General features: G+C 38.4%; 1 protein-coding gene across 1 annotated transcript in view; it reads right to left on the bottom strand.

Annotated features, from left to right (window-relative positions):
• KDM7A (lysine demethylase 7A) overlaps positions 1 to 22,233 on the bottom strand; it is an 87,748-nt gene that overhangs the window by 10,360 nt on the left and 55,155 nt on the right. The window contains exons 7-17 of the mRNA XM_059933229.1: positions 22,062 to 22,224; positions 18,506 to 18,593; positions 17,120 to 17,226; positions 13,921 to 14,012; positions 11,566 to 11,655; positions 4,709 to 4,918; positions 3,044 to 3,168; positions 2,675 to 2,829; positions 1,309 to 1,406; positions 669 to 817; positions 294 to 502 (exon numbers count right to left, since the gene is read on the bottom strand). Coding sequence (XP_059789212.1) covers positions 294 to 502; positions 669 to 817; positions 1,309 to 1,406; positions 2,675 to 2,829; positions 3,044 to 3,168; positions 4,709 to 4,918; positions 11,566 to 11,655; positions 13,921 to 14,012; positions 17,120 to 17,226; positions 18,506 to 18,593; positions 22,062 to 22,224 — 1,486 coding nt within the window. The remainder of the gene's footprint in view (positions 1 to 293; positions 503 to 668; positions 818 to 1,308; positions 1,407 to 2,674; positions 2,830 to 3,043; positions 3,169 to 4,708; positions 4,919 to 11,565; positions 11,656 to 13,920; positions 14,013 to 17,119; positions 17,227 to 18,505; positions 18,594 to 22,061; positions 22,225 to 22,233) is intronic.

The raw sequence follows: 22,233 nt of genomic DNA, 5'->3' as shown, positions 1-22,233 counted from the left end.
CACCAAAACATTCCCTCCACTCTGACTGACTTATAAAAGAGAAACAATACTGTCTTGTGACAGCCAGTGAACACAACTCTTAATCCATTAATTTACATTTTGAGTTCTTATACTTGCATCTTACATTTGTCAACATTATGTAGTCTTTTGCCAATATGCTTAACACCATTTCCAACTAAAGATGTGCAATAAACAGTTCTTATTCATAATCTCTAACCTCAACTAGGAATGACAGGGCTATTAAGGTGGGGTTATATGTTATTTTTCAGAGACTTATAGTTTATGTTTCTTACCACTTTCCACTGGCTTATCACAGCGATACAACTGCCTAACCTCATGGTTACTGCTGTGGCAGCTGCTGGGATCCTGGAGAGAGTGTCTTTCACCACCGCAGTCTGTGCTTTGTATCTGCCTTTGTAAACACGTGGAATAGTGCAACCCTGCCATAGACAGCATGCCCTGAATAGCTTCTTCCTCTGTGCTCGTCGAAGTAGGACACTCCCTAAAGGGCGGATCAGCAAAAAAGACAAAAACCTTTTTAATTCTAATAAAATTTTTGGTAAAATTTAAAACAAAACAAAACAAAACCCCAAACAAAACAAAGCAACAAACGTTTTCCTATCATTTATATCACGATATAATAAGACTACCATCATCAGCATGCCTACCTTTTAACTGGAATTTCGCTTCTAGATGGCTTCTGGCTCTTTTGAAGGAAGCTCCTCGTCACATTAGATTCTTCCTTAAAGTTTGATGTAATTTCTTGTTTCTTTTCATCACCTGAACTTTCAGACTCTTCAGTGGTAAAATTATTTTTCTGAGATAATGAAATGGAGGCAAATCTATATAAGAAATCTGAACAGGTCTGTACAAACTAACCAGAAACACTTTATCCGTTTAGGGAAAGTGAGAATCTTAATTATCTTGTAATTATTTCTGTATTTCATATGAAAAAGTGAAAATCTCTAATAACTACAGTAACATAATTCCTTAGTAAAAAAAGAAACAAACACATAGTACAGGTTTTCTTTAAGGCAAAATGAAATATAACCTATGAGAAATACGAGAAACATGAGAACAGTATCTCCCTCCACCCTTTCCAAAATCAGACAAAAGCTATGTCGATCAGATGTAAATAGTCACATGATGGGACGTGTGTGTATAATTACCACCGCAGAGAAGGCCCTGTGCCACAAAGGTCAGAGACACAGGCTTTGGGAAAGCTGTCATTCACTTTCCTCCTAGGTAAAGGAAAGTGGGTGTTCATCTTTTTGTCACATAACTTTAAGTTAAGGGTTCCAGGCGTACCAGTGCGGTGCAATCAGGTCCAGAGTCTTCTGAATCAGAAATATCAGAATATTCTGATGATCGATTCCTGAGTTCTGATCTCACACTTGTTAAAAACCCTGAGAAGGAAAATGATGAGAGAAAAATAGAGTCATTAGAATTTGAATAAAGTGCCATCCAAAACCTGTCCAGCTTTGTGAGATGGCTCAACCGCTCCTGCTCTGTCCTTTTCTCACTGCTTTCACTGTCTTCATTTCATTCTTCCCCCATGGACCATCTCCCTAATTGACCAAGATACAGATTAACGTGTATTCTTAAAACATCTGGGGTATTTGTTGAATATGGTGATATAATCCTTATATGGGTGGGTTGACTATTTTATATTTCTTTCCAGAAAAAAACCTCTAACACTAAAATTAGCTGCAAGATGCTTTTCACTTTCCGCTGTGCGTTATTTCTCTCAACAGAAAACAAAACAAAAAAAAACTCTCCTAAGCCTAAGACACATTCAAGTAGACAGTGAACCCAACAAGCTTGAACCAGGCTCCAGCCCTGCCTGTCTCTTGCCAGCAGCACTCCTCAACAACTGTGGGGTGAGTTCCGTTGATGAGCTGCCTCTCCCCAGACTCGAGAACAAAGGCAGAGTCAGCAACTACAGCAATACCAAACTTACCCAGAATTAGCAGGACGGAGGTATTCAACATGGATTAAAAAATGTTAATCACCTGGAACATTTACTTATCAAGTACTAAAATATTTAACTCCTTTTTAAGATAGAAGGGTATATGGAGGCCCTGAAAAGTGTTGAGAAAATGAAGACTTCATTCAAAGAAGAAAGACCTCGAGGAGGAGGAGGAGTCACTATCCATCACACTGACGATGACCAATTAATAACCAAGTAGAGGCCTTCTTGTCAACAGGCAATCAAATAAAACAGTACATGGGTTACTAAGAGCTTCAGATCAGCCAGTTATATATGTCTCCTAATTCTGAAAACCATATGTATGTTAGCTAAGATTATCTCAAAAATAGGATTAAACTTGCAACTTTATTATTTTATTATTTGGAGTAGAGGCCCGTGAGATGCATGAGCTTCATGTGACTCTTGTAAAAACCGTCACTAGATGAGGGTGTCACTGGCCGGCGACATCCTCATCACTAATACCACCTTCCCTGGGCGCCACCCCTCACTTGGTGGTCACATCTGGCATTTCCCTGATGGAGAGACGACTCAGAAATGCTCCAGACTTCTCAAAAGAGTATCAGGGACACAGAAATTGTAATCCTACTACTGATTTAAGCACTTTAAAATTAGCAAGTTACTTTACATATTATTAGCACATTGGTAACGAGCAGACCTTTAAAATGACCATTAAAACAAACATACTGTTAAGTGGTTTCTGAGACGCTTCATTCTCCACCCCTTCTATTCCTGAGCTCTCTTCCATCTTCACTTTTGCCTTTTTTGTCCTTCTCTTATCCTCTTCATTTTCACTGTCTGCTGTATAAAGACTCTGATCTGCAAAGGGTTGTCTCTCATCCCTGTATACAGTGGGAAAAACAATCGAGTCAGAAAACAGTGCAACCATGTAGCCAAATGGTATTAAACCCCTCCTTAATTTACAGAGAAAATAGAGAACTAAGACACTTTCCCCATATTTCAGGCAGTTGTGTAATGGTCTGGACCAGGGATTAAATGAACAGAGGGAATCCACTGAAAACTAATCTGTTGGATACTTTGATCTACTTCACATACTTAATTATCCTTCCATTTGTCAGCAGTAATCGGAGATCATTATCTTTCGCTCTCCATTCAGGTACCGTGGAAGATGGCTGGAGATGTTTGTTGAATTTTCCATTCAGTTTAGAGCTCAAAATGTCCTTAAAGTATAAAAACAGAACTTACTTAACCTCCACCCTCAAATATGCCAGCTTGACAAGTAAAGAACTGTATACCACCCACCACCTCCCCCCCACCCAAGCCCTGCATGCTGAAGGGTGCTGGGCGGCCTCGAGGCTAGGGCATTTGTAGTGGTGTGGCAAGAAAACTAAATGGTTCCTAAAACCAAAGCATGAATCTGGTTCACCTTTCTGTAGGGCCAGTAACTATAAAACACATTCTATAACGCAGAATATAAAATCTCTATCAAGTGAATTCAGACATTTCACTCTTGCAGAAAGCTGAAAAACTGAAAACCTGGAGAAGTACTGCTTTCATGTATCTGAATTCTCTTTGCCTTGTTTCTCCCCGCAGAAGTGCTAGCTGCTGGGTCCTTTCCAGTCACCCTATCTTTGACCTAATCTCTAGTCTTCCCACCAGACACTCCCAGCAATTTACAGGTCATCACCCTGCTGTCACCAGGAACAAAGGCCACCGGGTGACATAAAGGCACAACAGTAGCTGGTTTTCAATACATAAAGAATATTTCCTTTTTATGGTAATATTTTTCTTTAATAATAAATAGAACCTTTTATAATAAGCTAAATCTTCTCCTAGATGGCTATGGGTTTAAGGCGGTTTAGAACAACAAAAGCTTAAAACGGTATAAATATAATTATATAAAATTTAAAATATTTAAGGAAGTTTTCATTTCTATATAGCTTCTTTAAATATGTTAATTAAGAGATACTGCTATCTTATTCATTTTAAATTATCTTCTACTCAAGATGTAAAATCATGGATGATATGGATCTCACCACATGTCATTAGCACGTTTTACAAAGGCCCTACATTGAGCTCATTGCTGCCCCACTGCTTCTCCCCTTTGTCCATTAGGCCATCACTTCTCAAACTGTAGTCATGGGTTTAACAGACCCCCAGCCTAACAGTCATCCATGCTGCTGCTGCTGGGCCAGGAAAAGGCCTTCTGCACTTGCTCTTCCCTCTGCCTGCAATACTCTTCCTCAAACCTGTGTATCCATCTGACTTCTTCTGCTATGTAAGTGGCATTCAAATGCACCCACCTGAGAGGCTCTCTGACCACCTTAGCTAAAGCAGCCAGCCACCCGAGCCCCTTTATTCTCTGGCTCTACTGCTCTCTTTCTTCATAACATTTGTTATCTGAAATTATATTACTTTAATATCTGTCTCTGACTTCGATTCTTCCAACTTGAGCTAGGATGGAAGCTACAGCAGGGCAGGGACTTAGGTTATGCTCACTCTGGTATCTTCTCCAGAGCCTAGAAGAGCATGCGGCACTTGGTAAGCACTCAGTGAACGTGTCGGCAAACAGATGAGATCTGTTCATCCCACTTCTACACTGAAGCATGTCCCTGTCACGAGCAGAAGCGCTGCTGACCCCTACGGCACTAAGCAAAGATCAGACAACAAGAACGGCCGGACTGTTCTCTTTCTACAGTCCTTCTGAAGGCCTTTCAGAAACGACCAAGTCTCTCGCGTGACCATGGAACGGAAGCTTGCCTCTTCCCAGGGACACATCTCCAGTCTTCTGAGCACCTCCCTCGTGTGCAGCTCCAGGATGTCTAGGTTAGAAGGAGTTCGGACACTATGATCTCGAAGTTTCCGCATCCTTCGTCGGGAATGGTGTGGGGAAGCTGCTTCATTTGAGGACCGTGAAGCTGGACACACAGTAGGAGTTCCCTGAGATTTAATTGGTTTGCCGTTTTCCTCCTTTAAGAATGAAATCCAGGGTATTTTTATGACAAGCCCACTAAATCAAGCCTGACTAAATCATCAGCCATAAAAATATTTTAGAAAACAAAAAACGTTCAGTTTAATCATATAAACAGAAAACACCAAATTATAAAACTTGAACAGCTTTGCTGAGATCTTTTCCCCTTCTCTCCCCCACGTAATATACTGTGAACATATTTCCTTGATTTTCAATATCATTTTAAAGGCTGTGTCGTATTCTACTGTAGAGATATGGCATAATTTATTGACCTAATATTTGATGGCAGTCATTTAGGCTGCTTCCAGTTCTTCCCTATGATGAAATTCTTTCACATACATAATTGCATAAATCAATAAATGCTTTTTAAACCAAAGTCACACATCTATGTAGCTTTAAAAATTAAAACTCTATAAGCATATCATGAAAAGTGCAGTCTACTCGTCCCCATCTGATTCGCTTTCTCCAGAGGTAACAACTTGCAAGTTTTTAAACATTGTAGTAACATACACAGAATTTTGTACCACATAATATATGTGGTAACGTATACGTAATTTACCATTTTAAAGTGTAAAATGCCACAGTTCAGTGGCATTAAGTACATTTCACATTGTTGTCTAACCATCACCACTATCCATCTCCAGAACTTTTTAATCCTCTCAAACTCTTAAACAATAACTCACCACTCCTCCTTAGCCCCAGCCCCAGGCAACCACCATTCTACTTTCTCTATGAATCTGACTACTCTAGGAACTACACGTGAATGGGATCATACAGTATTTCTCCCTTTGTGACTGGCTTATTTCACTTAACACAGTAACTTCAAGGTTCATCCATGTTGTAGCATGTGTCAGAATTTCCTTATTTTTTAATGCTGAATAATAGTCCATTGTATGTATATACCACATTTTGTTCATCCATTCATCTGCGATGGACATCCGGGTTGCTTCCATGTTTTCGATGCTGTGAATAATGCTGCTATGAACATGTGTGTGCACCCTGCTTTCAATTCTTTGGCGTATATACCCCGCACTTCCAACTCTTGTAGCTGTTTTGTTGTTGTTGTTGTTGTTGTTTCAGTTATTTGCCTCCAAATGTCGAAAGAACATGTTTAAACTGTTATTTCTTGGTTTTTCAGCTTCAGACATTATTGAATCCCTACTATGCAAGATAAAGTCTTAATCTTTGCACACCTCTCCTAAAGGCACACACACTTTCTCTTCCTTCAGTATTCAGTATTTAAATTGGACTCAATGAAAATTATTTACAACCCAGTGCCACGTAACATACTATTATTACCTCTACTTTCTTTTACATCCTTTGACTTTCCCTTGAGTTTATAATTGCCTCATCTCCATCTGTTTTGTTTCCTATGTATTTATCACTAATTGATCCCCAAATTCCCACTAGAAGAATGCAAACATTCAAACAGATTAAGTAATTTATCAATCTTTATATTTTTCTTTGGAGACAGACCTCCTAGACAGGAAGGCCTGATAAAGCACAAGATGCCCAGTTAAAGGTGAATTTCAGATCAACAACTGATATGGGGCCTTTCATTCTCCTGGTCCATCCTGGACTAGCTGCACTCTGGGCCTGCACGTGATACCAAAGGCCATTCCCGACCTGCTCCCATTCTACCACATAAAGCTGCAACCCCCGCCCCCCCCATCTCTGGCTGTCACTCCCTACCCTTTTCCGCTCCTTTATTTTCTTCAGAGCACTCCTTTACTCCTGAGACATTAAAATATTTACGGCCAGCCTCTTCCTACTAAGCTCCACGGGGGCAGGGCCTTTGTTTTGTTCACTGCTCTATGCCCATTCCTGATGGGACACAGCACACAGTAGGTACTCAGTATTTGTTGGAAGAATGAATTCCAGGGCTGCTCCTTTTTCGGTTTACTCCCTCCCAGCACATCCTCTAAGAGTTTCCTGAGAAAGGGAACGTGGAGGTAAAGTGTTTGAGACCTTGCCTCTCTGACATCTTTACCATCGTATTTGACTTATAGCTTGGCTGAACGCAGACCTATAGGCTGGCATCCCTCCTATCCCAGAATGTTAAAGAGTTTGCTTTATTGCCTTCTAGTCTGTAATGTTATTGTTGAGAAATCTGATATTATTCTCATTCCCAGTTCTTTGTATATGACCCATACTTCCTTCTTTGATGCTTTTTAGGATACACTTCATTACATGTATTCTAAAATGTGACCAAGTGTGCCTTTGAATAGGTCTTTTTTCACTCACTGTACCAGGCATGCTGTAGAGTTCTCAATTTGGGAAGGTGTGTCCTTGAACTAAAACATTTTCTTTGATTATTCTTCTGATAATCTTGTTTTCTCTGTTATCTCTTTCTGGAACTCATATTATTTTGACAGTGATTGTGTAAAACGACCTAATTTTTCTGTCCTATTTCTGTCTTTTTTTTTTTTTTTTTTAACTTTAGGAGAGATTTTTCCAACTTTAGCTTCCAACCATTCTACTAAATTTTGTTTCTATTTTATTTCTAATTTCCAAGAGCTCCTTTTCTTTTTTCTTTGAATGTTCCTTTGTTAAAGCTTCCTGTTCTTTTTTCATGGCAGTACTATTTACTCTTTTCTCTCTTCAGGGAATCAGTTATGTTTGGGCTTTGGGCTGAAGACTTACTTGCTTATTGATTGTTTCCTCTGAATACTTTTTCTTCCCCTTTTTATCTTTTATTTTTGGTCTTTGTCTTAAAAAATTTTCTTGGCTTTCTATGCATTTTCAAAGGGAAGCATTAAAAAGCTAACTTGTTTCAAGAAATGGTGCTAAGAAAACTAGATAAAAATATGGGGAAAAATAATGCCTTAATTTACCTTATGCTATGTATAAAATTTCAAGATTGGCCATTTACCTAAATGTAAAAGCTTCTAGAAAAAAAAGAAAGTATCTTCAAGACCTTGCGTGGGCAAAGATTTCTTAGGACACACAAAAAGGTACTATTTATAAAAGAAAAAGATTTTATAAATTGGACTTCTTCAAAATTAAAAATTTCTGCTCATAAAAAGACACCATTTTTCATACGAACTATATCTCAAGGGAAAAAAAGTTAAAAAAAAAAAACAAAAAACACCATGAAGATAATGAAAAGATAAGCCATAGGCTGTGGGTAAATATTTACTATTATATATATGTATATATCTCATATATAATATATATCATCCGTACATACATGAATGAATGCATGCCAAAGGACGAAGAACTTGTATCCAGGATATATAATAAACTCCTACAAATCAATAATAAAAACAACATAATTTTTTAAATGGGCAAAAACTTCAAACAGATACTTCATAAGGGAAGATATACAGACAGCCATGCACACAAAAAGGTGTTCACCATCATCAGTCTTCAGGAAAATGTAAACTAACACCACAATGAAACAACATTTCATATTCTCTGCAATAGCAAAAATTAAAAAGACTGAAAACACCAAATACTTACTGGCAAGGGTATGGAACAACTACAACTCCTATACATTACTGGTGAGAGTGTAAAATGGTACAACCACTTTGGAAAACTGTTTGGCAGATTCTCATAAAGTTAAAAATTCATTTACCCTATGACTTAACAACTCTACTCCCAGGTATTTATCCAAGAAAAACGAAAACATATTATCTACCACAAGACACACAATGTTGCTTATAACAGTTTTATTCATAATGGCCAAATCTGCATATAACCCAAATATTCATCAACAGAAGAATGGAAAACAAACTGTGGTATATTCATTTAACCGAATACTACTCAGCAATGAAAAAGAACTACTGACACATGCAACATGAATGAACCTCAAAAGCCTTTTGTTTAAAGAAGCCAGACACAAAAACACTATATGCTGTATGACTGCCTTTATCTGAAATTCAAAAATAGGCAAAATTAATCTATGATATAGCAGGAGAGGTCAGAAGAGTGGTAGCTATGATAGTCAAAGACTGAATAGAAGGGGGCAAGAAATGACCTTCTGGGGTGATGCAGATGATTTTTAGCTCAACTGGAGTAAGGGTTACACAGGTATATTCTTTTGTCAAAACTCAAATTGTACTTTCATAATCTGTGCATTTCACTGTATGTAAAAAGGAAAAAGCTAATTGGGAGCTCTGTGTGAGTGGGGCTTTACCAACTGATGGGTTTCACTACAGGAATCTGGGTTGTTCCATTTGAAGGTTTCAAATTGTCAACATCAGTGGATCTTCTTTTTGGCCTGGGAGGTACAGGCCAGACTGCCAGTGTTTGGGAGAGCCACATGGAAGAAGAATCATTCACTATGTAGATTGTCACTTAATCCTCTTGTTTTCAGTACGGTACCCATCTCCCTCAGCTGGGTTCAGTGGCCAAAGTCCAGTCTCAAGTTCAACCTCTAAAAAATTAAATCTCTAGTTTCTTGCATGTGTTAAGGCAGGGATCTGGAGGTCAATTTATTTCTTTTTTTTTTTTTTTTTTTTTCACTTAACTTTCTGTCCACTAGGTAAGTCAAACATCCCTGCCTCAGTTTCTCTTTAGCACTTTTCTTTTTTATAGCTACTTTATTTATTTATTTATTTATTTATTTTATTTTTGGCTGTGTTCGGTCTTCGGTTCATGCGAGGGCTTTCTCTAGTTGAGGCAAGTGGGGGCCACTCTTCACCGCGGTGCGGGGACCGCTCTTCATCGCGGTGCGCGGGCCTTTCACTATCGCGGCCCCTTCCGTCGCGGGGCACAGGCTCCAGACGCGCAGGCTCAGCAGTTGTGGCTCACGGGCCCAGCTGCTCCGTGGCATGTGGGATCTTCCCAGACCAGGGCTCGAACCCGTGTCCCCCGCATTAGCAGGCAGATTCTCAACCACTGCGCCACCAGGGAAGCCCCCAATTTATTTCTTAAATAGACCTTTAATCAATCCTGTTTTCAACCCCACCTCCACTCTCATATTCTGAGGGGCCTAGTTTCCCTGATTGCTAAACGTTTTGAAGGTTTTACTGTACAAATAAGATCTGCTCTGGTCTTCTCCCATTGCCCACACAGGTTTCAGCTCTCTCTGGTCTGTTAAGTCAGTTACCACTTGAACATTTGCTTTCCAGCTTCCAAAATTTTGTTGGAGTCTTCATCTCTATTATTCTCTTTGTCTTCAGGGGATATTGCTTTTTATTCTTTTACTATCATTTTGGTTCCAAGAGGTGATAGTGGTAAACAGGTATGGTCATGTAGAAAGTTTAATTGGATTCCTCCTATTTACTTTATTAAAATAATGCTAAGTCAAGGGATATGCCAGTTAGAAAGCATGAACTATTTACACTTCCTACCAGCAGCACAAAAATAAAGAATTTTATCTTTGCCAATTTGGTAAATGATCATTTGAAATCATAAATTATGCGGCAAAATGTACTTGAATACTTTTTCACATATTGAGACTATTTTTCATATTTTTATTGGATTGGCCATTTCTATCTCTTCTTTGGTGAAATACCTGTTTATATTTTTCTTTGTACATTTTTCTACTGCCATTTTGCTTCCTTCTGTACTCCCTACCCTCCAATTAAAAAAACAAACAAAAAAAAATCCCAAAACAACAAAAACACACTTTGTTGGCTATTTTTGTCCAATTATTCTTCCAGGTATATTTTACCATTTTCAATTTGTAATACTAATTTGGAATTGACATATTTCAGAAATGACACTCCCATTTATTCAACTATAGTTTTATTTCTCTTAGTAAAGATTTATAGTTTTTTCATATAGACCTACACCTTTCTTATTGAGTTTATTCTTAGTTTTGGTTGTTATTATATATGACATTTATATATTTATCCATAAATATATAAATTAAATATGTGACTTTTGATTTTAAAAATCCATTTATATGCAGCTCTTCAAAAACAGAAAACAATTTCCTACCATATCTGAACATATTGAGAATTACATGAAATACTCTATCCAAGGATATTAAACCCAACATTTTAATATTTCTTAGACATACATCTTTTTTCATTCCCCAAACACAGCCCTAATCTGAGCTGTATCAGTTAGCCGCCATTCCTCCACTTAATTTCCTTTCAGTTCAAGCTGGACACTAACAGAACCACCTTCCTCAAGAATTACTTTAATTAAAACCCCCTTTCTTTAATACCTAGAATAGCTCCTAATTAATAAATTAAAACACCTAATCTCAGACTTCATGGGCTTTTATCAAAGGGCATTTACCTAACCGAGTTGCTGTAATATTTTCAGTCAAGTGGATCTCCTTGCCTTACCCTACTTGTGTCATCCTTCTTTCCAATTCAGTTTCACCCAGCTCTTACTCATCTTACCTTTTCTCTTTCTTTCATTTCTTAACATGTATTCATCTCTGCATTGCAGAAATGAATGAGATCTGAAAGTTTTGTTTATGCTGTATTTTTTTATTTTTGGAGTAACCTAAAGAACCTAAAGTAACCTGATAACTGCTTCCTTATTACTTCACTATGATACAATACTCCAGATTTCTCCGTAGGACTTTGGGAGCCTGAAAACCTGAGACTCCTTCCAAGACACAGTGCATTCTATTTCTTCTAAGAGTGTCAGGGCTTTCCAATGTTTGTAGTGTGGTGGTAGATCCAACTGCTTCTCAAAGCAGATAGTAACCAGGCATTTAGATGATAGTTTCTACTCTTACCTCTATTGCTCGAATTACTTTAGAAAGTTCTTTAATAAGATGTCCAGGTCTAACATTGTCTGGAATTTCAAAGGCATGTTCAGATACAAGCTGTAGTTGGATTAACAAAGATAAGACAACCAAAGTTACTTACATTTTAAGATGTAAAAACTAATTTACTGAATCAATTTTCTAGATTTTACAGACAAGGCCAAATATCCACAAGTCAGGTCTCAGAGCTCATGTGGTTGGTTTCATACCTTCTAAGGAGATCCTTATTAACTCATAAAATCCTCTTACCTTGAGTTAAAAATGGACTTGTCTTACTGTAAATTTTGTTCTATATGGACTCTACACCTCAAAGCCTACTGTAATTCTAACTACTACTATAATTAGTAAAGAAACTAACTACATTTAATTCATAATACGTAAGGATCTGTAAGGGGGAACATAGGCACTAAAATAATCCTAGTTTCTCATGGGAAATCTAATTCGCAAAGTTTTTTTTCTTTTCACATCGAAAGCGAAATAGGAAAAAGATCCCATCCACAGGAAAGAGGAATTAATTGGTGAGTTACCATATCTACTGGACTGCAAACTGCTGTCATTATTTACTATGTCTATTTCCAAATATTAATCTGTACATCTAAGAAAGTTTTGACCTTTTAGGCGCACTTAACGTACTAACTGTTACTTCTGCTTTACATCCTCTCCTTGGTTTAGCATAATTTGTTAAAACAAACTAATGACATCAAGATACAGTTGAGTACTTTACGAGTGTTAACTCACAAATCCTTTCAACAACACTATGATAGAGATACTATTAGGACTCTCACTTTACAGTTGAGGGCCTGAAGCACAGGTTAGCGGTTTATTAGCAGCATTGCTAAGGCTTGAATCCAAGCCTCTGACTCCGGAGTTCACGCTCTTAGCCACTATGCTAAGCTACCTCTCATCTTAGAGCAAGGTTTACAGTTAACTGCAAACATCATGCTTTTAAAAGGGTACTTCAAATGCAATGAATTAATAGTATGTATTATTGATGAGTTTTACTGTGCATCAAAATCACCTACAAAGTCTGTTAAAAACAGAGGTTCAGATCCTACCCCAGATCAATTAAATCAGAATCTCTTGGGAAAGAAGCAGGGAGTTTATTTTTAAAAAGCTCTAAAGGCAATTTTGATAAACACACAAGTTTGAGAACAACTTGTCTACAGCCTTCAGAAGGAAAAGAATTACATGGTTTTTGCAACATATCCTTTATTTCGTTTTTATCTTTTTATATACTATATACTTTTGTAATCTGTTTATGCCTTTACTTGGCATTTAGATGATGACATCTTTGACATTGGAAGACATGATTTTTATTTTCCTGAATGCTTCCACAGTGCCCTTACTCTTAATGGATATGCAGCAATGAAGTGAAAGGGAGCATAAAATTATTGGGAGGGTAACCTATTAATTACTGTCTCCCAATATCTTTTAAGAGGGGGATTTTTATTTCAGGTGGACATTTGAGAAATTAGCATGGGAATGTATTTTCATCAGCTCAACTATTTATCATTTATTAAAACATTGTGTGTAAAGTTCCAGGAAGGAAATGAAGATGAGAAAGTCCCTGTTTTTCAAGAGCTTATAAACTTAGACAAGAGGACATGGACACATTACTTTATGGACATTACTTTTTAAGTCCACTGGCACAAGAGATACGCTATGGACGCATAAGGAAAAGACATACTGCTTCCAAATGGAGACCTGGGATGACCTCTTAGAGGTGGTGGGATTCAGATGCAAACTAGACCACATTTTAGGGAAAAATGGAAATCTCCTGCTTGAACCCTGACCTCTCTTTTCCTTCGTTCTTACATAAGACTAGCAGAGGGATAACAGCATAGGCTTTGCAAACACAGAGACTGAGCTTTAATCCTAGCTCCACCAGTTGTCTTGGGCAAGTTCTTAAACTCTGAACCTCAGCTTCCCCATATGTAAAATGGGGATACCAAGAGTACCCCAACCTCATATAGTTGTTTTGAAGAGTAAATGAGTTTATGGATATAACTAAGCACAGTGGTTAGCACACTATGTGAGCTCAAAGTTATATATTATTATTCTATATCTACATGTTCATTTCTTAGTCAATATCCTAGATATACTCAAATTTACTTTCTTTTTGAGGTTAAAGAAATACCTCGGTACTTCATTCTCATAAATATAAACATAAACCAGCACATTTGCATATACTGTCCAATAAAATGCAGGTTGTACTTAAAGCATGATTTCCACTCCTTCTACTACCCCAAAATAACATAAGGACTCTGTTTTCCTCACCCTGCCATGTAAAAATTAACAATTATTTCACCAAAGACAACTACTTACTTCTTTTTTCATCCATAATTTTAAAGCAGTATGCAGCGCTTTCACTCCCTGCACTAGGTAAGTCTGAGGCTGGAAACCATCTTCTCTCAGTTCTGTGGCAATGAAGTTGAGGGGGAAAGGAGTTAAGTGTTCTGTGACAAAGGGATTAACTTTAGGTTTTGAGTAACCACCAAATATCAAACAAGTTAACAGAGAAATAATAAACAATCAGTTGAAAAGGTGAGAAAGAAAAAGAAACAGTATCACATTAAATGTAGTTGTACTAAATGCTCCAGTTGAAAGAAAGCTCACAAACATAATGCTGAGTAAAAGACAGGTCACGAAAGAGTATCAGTAGGAATCTACTCACACGAAGTCTAAAAATGGACAAAATTAAACTATTTTAGTTAGTGACACAGTGATAAAACTGAAGAAAAGGATTTCACAAAAGTCAGGATGGTGGTTCTCTCTAGAAGGGAAGGAGGAGGGTGCAATGGGAAAAATAACTGGGCCTCTCTAAGGCAGCAGCAAGGCTGTTTTTGCTTACTTTGGGTAGAGCTGACCTGAGTGATAGCTGTGTAATTCTTTGAACTGTATGAGAGAGTATGTGTATGCAGTGTGTGACCTACACAATTGACTATGGGCATGACATACCACATTATTGTAAAGGCAAATACACATACACACAAATGTTTTTTCTGGGTTTTAAAACCAAATTGGTTATCTAAAACTCAGGCAAAATATATTAGATGTGGTCTAAAATTCAGGTAAGGTGAAACAAAAGCAAAAGATCTCACTTCTGCTCAGTGTTTAATTTACTTACATGAACCCAAAATTGGTTCACTGTTTTATTATTACTAACACTAAACACAGTTAAGAGTTTCATATAATCCACACTTATTTAACCCATCATATAAACCTTATTAACAGCCTGAGCTGGAAGATAACAGGCCACAGTAGAAAGTTAAAGGGCCAGGGATTAAAAAAAACAACATAATGTGGGGTAACGAGACCACCATTCCCGCTTCCAGGATGAATCCTAAGACGATGGCGATTGGTGTAGTGGTCGTCTGGCGCTAGCCTTCGTGGGGCCGGACTGAGTCACTAACATTGCCAGGCACCCTGTACTGATATAGCTGACAAAATGAAAACATTTTAAAACCTCACCTACAAATATCCTTTTACAGTAATCTTTTTTTTTTTAGGTTTTTAACGTATAGGTTCATGTTTTCAGTCAGACCTCAATATTTCTGACTCTCAATGGCCTAAAACAAAGGTTAAATCGTTATTTTAAGACTGAACAATTTGCTGCTTGTGGCTGCAAGGGGAACAGCAAGACTTTGTCTTTTAGATACATTTTTAATTTGTTCTAAAAAGTCGACTGATGAGCCCCTCTTAGACATTAAGGAAAAAGCATTACCCCAGGTGTGTATGTGTGTCAGTGTGTCAGTGTGTGTGTGTGTGTACATGTATGTGTTACTGAGAAGAGAAAGATGGAAAAAGTGCTCTGAATTTTCTGAATATTGAATTGCCAATCTCTTATCTGGAGAGTTCAGTAATTGGGTTCTATTTCCAGAAAATAAGGACATTTGTAAGTGTTTTTATAAGTGCTCCTATTTTCCCAGGCTTCTACTTGAATAGGAGACTATGAACTTTACTGTCCAGTATTTTACTGAAAATCATATATTGCAACTCTATGGGTCTACTGTGACATTCCCGCAGCCAAGAAAAATACGCGAGAACACTACTCCTCTCCATCCATGGGATCCCACCTCCATCCTGTAAAGCTGCACCACTGTCAAGACACCTACCTCTACACAGTGCTACAAGGTGTGAGATGGGGTTCTGCTGCTCTTTCCTTCCAAAGAAAGTGAGCTTTCCCCAGCCCCCCTTTTAAGGAAAGAAACCATAAATGATTTTTATCATTTAAATCCGTGCATGCCATCCTGAGAAATAAGTTATTGGTTGTTTTTTTTCCTTTTACCTTTTCTTCTTGTGTAACATTTAAATGGGGAAAAACCCCAAATGTTTAGACTAGACTTTATTGTTTAATCTGTTTATATCTCTTCTTCTGGGAGCTAATTATAACAGTAGTACTGGGACTTCCCTGGTGGTGCAGTGGTTAGGAATCCGCCTGCCAATGCAGGGGACACGGGTTCGAGCCCTGGTCTGGGAAGATCCCACATGCCGCGGAGCAACTAAGCCCGTGTGCCACAACTACTGAGCCTGCGCTCTAGAGCCCACGAGCCACAACTACTGAGCCCGCATGCCACAACTACTGAAGCCCCCGCACCTAGAGCCCGTGCTCTGCAGCAAGAGAAGCCACCGCAATGAGAAGCCCGTGCACCACAACAAAGAGTAGCCCTCACTCGCCGCAACTAGAGAAAGCCCGCGTGCAGCAACGAGACCCAATGCAGCCAATAAATAAATTAATTAAATAATTTTAAAAAAATAGTAGCACTACTGGCAAACTGACTAGGAAAGTTAGACAACACAAAAACCAGATGGACTGTATTTTCATGGGCATAAGTGCACAAAAAGCAAAAAATAGATAAAAGTGGAAGTTACAGTGAGTCTCCAACTTGACTGCTCAAAGATTATTAAACCAGTAATAAAACATCAAAATCTGAAATTCCACATAAAAGAGGTACCTTTCAAGTTTAAAGGGACATATTTCCCCCCTCCCTTGAAAAGAACCATTTTTCTTCAACTATACATGCACAGCCTGACACTAGTTGGTTTGTGCTAACAGGTGCCTTATACTGGCCACATAATGGTCATAATGGTAATGGCACAGACACCACCTGATTCACTCAGGACATGAAAATTATTCCCTCGACTTTTTAAAAGCAAATGTTTGGGAACAAATACTAGGTAACAGTCCCTTGGCTTCAACTGCATTTTTGTTATGAGGCACTTTCACGTGCCTGATAATGTGTGCAGATGACTAGAGTCCCCGGTGAAAGGAACATTTATCAATATTACCTGTGTGGTTCTGATGCAGCTTTTCATATATCTGATTTTTATGCCTATGGACTAGAGATTTGCTAATTTGCTAAAAAGGTTCTGAACAGAGGAAAATCATGCATTTAAAAAACAAAATAGGGACAATAGCCACACCACATTTTAAAAAGGACCTCTCTTTCTATGAGTGGCTTTTAGTGAATTTAGAAATATCATGCATCATATGAAACAACAAAATGTACAGATTATTTATTACCTTTTAGGGTCTCCAGCAAGTTTTTGGCTACAAACCAACATATGGCTTCAAAGAAAGGGAATTTGAAAAGATCTGGTGTTTTTAGCCTTTTTTCCATCTCATAACACCTAAATAAATAAAAGTTGAAGAAATTTAATATTAATATTAGCATTTCAAAGTTAAATGGAGACAACCAACTTAACTAAAATAAGCAGCCCACAACGTGTAAGACCAATCAAGTAGTGCACATCGCTCAACACCACCACACGTGGGTAAGACTGAGCTATGATCTTACTCAGGTCCGCCCTTAACAGATTTGACAGGATACCGAAGAATTTACACTGGTCTTCAAAAAGATCACCCCTTGGGATCTGTAGCCTAGTTTTAACAGAAGGAATTTTACAAGGGTTCCACTATAATAAATAGAACGATGTGTTTACAAACCAGCTCCCTGTGTTGGACAGCACTGCAACACCCTCTCATGGCATTTTCTTTAGGCTCTACTAAGCATTCAAGCTCAGGACCACACTTGGCAAGGGTCAAGGTGAGAAGACGGAAACCACAGCTCGCCACAGGGTGAGTCTTCCGTGGGAGTCCTTGCAACAGTCCACACAGCCAGGAGCCGTCTTTCCCCAGGGACAGCTCAGGTCCAAAGAATCAAGATTCGCACTTGGCGAGTGTGGGAGCTGCCCGGGCTTAAAGCTTCATACCCCCCCTAAGAGCCAGAATCTCTTGTAACAACTCCACAGATGCATGGCTTCCGGGGCTCCCCAGGGGCATGCCAAGTTATAACAGTCACACTCAGGAGAGCCCAAAGACACGGCTTCCTACTAGGTATTTCTAGTTCTGCCAGTACTGATGTGGTTTATCAATCAGGAATCATTTTACCATAAGCAATGTTGCCTAGTAACATTCTTCTCTCATTAGGCTACCAGGGGAAGTTATTACCCAAAGGTCAAATTCTCATGCAGAAGGGGAAATAGCTGTTAATCCTTTACCACAGCAAAATTAAAGCAGGTGTTTTGACAACAATCCTAACTTAGGGTTGCTCTGCCCCAGCACCATATGTCACACCTGAGTCTGACTGGTTTTAGTTCAATTCCCTCACTGTAAAAATAGCCAAAGGAGAGCCTATCCATTTCTACAAAATTTTGAAATTTGGGGAGATGTCTAGTCTCAAATTGAATAAATTATTCTTTTTGTTTTAGATTAGAAAAGCATCAAGGTGTTCTCCTGTCAAAATTTTAAGACAATACTTTTGTTAAAAGTTCCTAATAACTTCTCAGGGCCTATCTCCATGAGATCTCAATTAAGTATGTTGCTGAATTTTTTTTTTTTTTTTGACTTTCAGAACTAAGTCCTATTTAAGAAAGGACAAAAGATCCTATAAATACTGATGACACAAACCTGAGCTGCATGCCAATGTTAAGGTTGTGCAGAAAGTTCCCCCCAAAAGCCATACAGTCCTGAGAAGTGAGCACAGCATGAATCCACCCTGAAATGGTTAAAAGTATATAAATCAGTGATTTTTCAATATTCAAACCACACAAACGTGATATATACCTGTTTTAAGAAACACAAAATATCAAAATCAGTTTACCTCATACTTCAGTGCTAGAGAAGCTAATGTCTATTACCATCTAGAGGTTCAATGATTCAAATATGTATTAAATGCCTATTATATGCCAGCCTCTGTGCTGCGTTTAAGATAAATGGATTGACCGAATTAGACAAAATTACGGTGCAGGATAGGTGAAGGTTTTTGTGGTTGTTGCTGTTTCAGTTTTTTAGTTTAAAAACACAATCTACTCTATATTAAAGATTTTACTCTGAGACAAGTCAAATCTGGTTAGAGTGAGGCAAGCACGTTTTCATTAAATGAACAATGGGATTGGCTGGGCGCTTTGCCTCCCTAGTGTCATCCTGAAACAAGTGTCCTTAGGGACCAAGCAGAGGAGGATCAGTGGAACTCAACCTGGGACTTTCCTCTAAGAAAGAAAAAGTAGATCACCCACATTTCATTAGGCAGGGTTATGGTCCTATAAATATAAATGTTGGCAATCAAAATGATATTTTCCTGCAAAGTCAAAATGTTTTCCCATAAAAATGTTTCAAAGTGAGGCTCATTTCTGAGATGATGTTAAACTTTTGAAAGAAAGGTCCGTAGACCAAACATAAAGACTTCATATAAACATAAATAAATATACACACATACGTTTGCATGTAAATATTGACTGTTAAAGTAGACAGATCCCATTTTCCTTATACTTTTCATATTCTGATCCCTCATTGTGCTGTAACACAATATCAAAAAACTCCCCCCCAAGACTGGCTTTCAAGTGGTGACCACGTGTGTGCTCAAAGGCACAAAAGCCTTGAGCTTGACCCTGAAATCACAAATCTGAGGTCTCTGTTGGCTTCAAATTCTGTAGATCAGTGGTCCTCAATGGAGGCAGTACCGCCTGTAGAGTGTGATCTGGACAGTCTGGTGGGCTTTTTTGGTCACAGTGATCAGGAGGCACTACTGTCATTTCGTGAGCGGGAGCCAGGGATGCAACATGCAGGACGCTTCCACACAGTAAGAAATTGTCCTCCATTAGTCAGGACTTTCACATTTCTGCTGGGCATTCAGATAGGTACAAAATCTGTTATTAACTGTCTGAGCCCAGAAACTATAACTCCATTCATATGAAACAAGGATCTTTTGCATGGTTTTGGCACAATTTTCCAGGAATACAACTAGGTAGCCTGTAAACTGAAGGAAGTATATCAGTTGCCAACTACCTTGGGGGGGAAAAAAAAAAAAAAAATCACACTATCTATGGCAGCAGTTCTTCAAATGTGGTCCCCAGACCAGCAGCACCAGCCTCAGTCGGGAACTTGTTAGAAATGCAAATTCTCAGGCCCACCCCAGAGCTACTGAATCAGAACCGCTGGGGTTAAGGCCCAGCACTCTGTTTTAATAAGCCCTCCTGGTGATTCTGATGGTCAATGAAGTTTGAGAACCATTAATCCACACCAAAGCTACAGACTTTGAACTACCAATTACACACCTGTACTGGCTAGCTGGCCTGTGCATCATCCTGACTTCTAATGCTGCTGTGCCTGAGCAGGGACATTGTAAAATGGTGTTTTATTATAAATTACTTTTAATTTCTTCTTTATATTCTAATTAGGTCATTACATCAATTGGGGGGGGGAATTACTGGTGCAGGAGGTTATATTAATGATAAATGTGAATTCAAGATTTTTGAAGCGGGCATAACAAAATATTTGTTATAAAAGGGAGCTTTGGGGGGCATTAAGGGAGGGGCTTTAAGGGAGGAGCTTACCCCATTCACAGTGAAAATATTGATACGTATCTAGATTTATAAATTCTGGTAGTTCTAGACATTTATTCATTCATTTGCTCAACACATACTTCTTATTATATACTCCAGAGGCAAGGTAAGAAAGCAGGGCCTGTAACAGATCCTTGCAAACTGTGTAGCCATTAAGGTCATCCAAATCAGAAGAACACAATTCTCAAAACCACTGACCTGGAAAGTCCATACCCTGCATTTAGTCACGTCTCAAAATGACAGACCTGATACCTATACTTGAGGCTACAGCTAAGGCTGGTACTCAATCCCTTCCTAGGGTCCCTCAAAACAGACTCATTGCCTCCTAACTGCCCCAGGACAGCTGCCCAGATTCTTACAGCAGGCTTGGGCCTTTGACATCAATGTAGAGCTGACCAGTTAAAACTGAAGGGAATTTCATCAAAATTTTATGCAAAGGACATTATCAAGAAAATGAAAAGACAACCCACAGAATGGGAGAAAATATTGCAAATCATATATCTAATAAGGGGCTAGTGTACAGAATATATAAAGAATGCTTACAACTCAACAGTAAAAAGACAACCCAACATAAAAATGGGCAAAGGATTTAAACATACATTTCTCCAAAGAAGATATACAAATGGCCAATAAGAGAAATGCTCAGCATCATTACTCATTAAGGAAATGCAAATTAAAACCACAATGAGATACAAGTACTTCACACCCACTAGAATGACAAAAATAAAAAAAGATAATTACAGTGTTGGTGAGGATGTAGAGAAATTGGAACATCTGTACATTGCTGGTGGGAATGTAAAATGGTGCAGCCACTAGGAAAACAGTTTGGCAGTTCCTCAAAAAGTTAAACATCATTAAACCATATGACCCAGCAATTCCACTACTAGGTATATAGAACCAAGGGAAATGAAAACAAACCTCCACACAAAAACTTTCACACAGATGTTCAAAGCAGCACTATTCATAAGAGCCAAAAAGTGGAAACAACCCAAATGTCCATCAACTGATGAAGGGATAAATGAAATGTGGTACATCCATGCAATGGAATATTATTTGGCCATAAAAGGCAATGAAACACTGGTAAGTGCTACAACATGGATGAGCCTAGTAAACATGATGCTAACAAAAGAAGCTAGGTACAAAAGGCCACGTATTATATATGAAATGCCCAAAATAGGCAAATCCACAGAGACTGAAAGCACATTAGTGGTTGCTAGGGGCTCAGAGGAGGGGAAATGTGGAGTGACTGCTAATTGGCATGGGCTTTCTTTCTGAAGTGATGAAATGTTCTGCAATTAGATAGGGGTAGGGTTGCACAGCCCTGTTAATCTACTAAAAACCACTGAATTGTACACTTTAAAAGGGTGAGTATTATGGTATATGAATTTTTCTAAATAAAAATAAAAGTGAAGGCAAATGACATAAAACACAATGCCAAAACAAGTCCTAACTACAAGAGAAGCCCTCTAAGGCACAAAGAAGTGAAAAGTCCAAGATCAGAATCATCTCTCGGGCTATGCAAAACTCCTTTCCAAACACGTTAAAGTCAGAGATTTCAATCAAAAGCTGACTCCATGTGATGAGTATCCACTATGGGGAGCGGGATGGGATTAAAACCTTACCTGTAGGAACAAATAAGGTATGTCCCTGCTTTACCACACATTTGTAGCATTTATCCACCTTATCTCCAAAGAACACTTCACTCTGGGTCACAGATGAACTCCAAGATTCATAGAGTGCCAAATTGTCATCTGTTGGCTTTATCAAATAAAAAACCTTCTCGCCCTAGGAGGA

The sequence above is a fragment of the Balaenoptera ricei genome, chromosome 9, assembly GCF_028023285.1.
Source record: "Balaenoptera ricei isolate mBalRic1 chromosome 9, mBalRic1.hap2, whole genome shotgun sequence".
NCBI lineage: Eukaryota > Metazoa > Chordata > Mammalia > Artiodactyla > Balaenopteridae > Balaenoptera > Balaenoptera ricei.
This window is presented reverse-complemented; position numbering and strand designations above follow the sequence as displayed.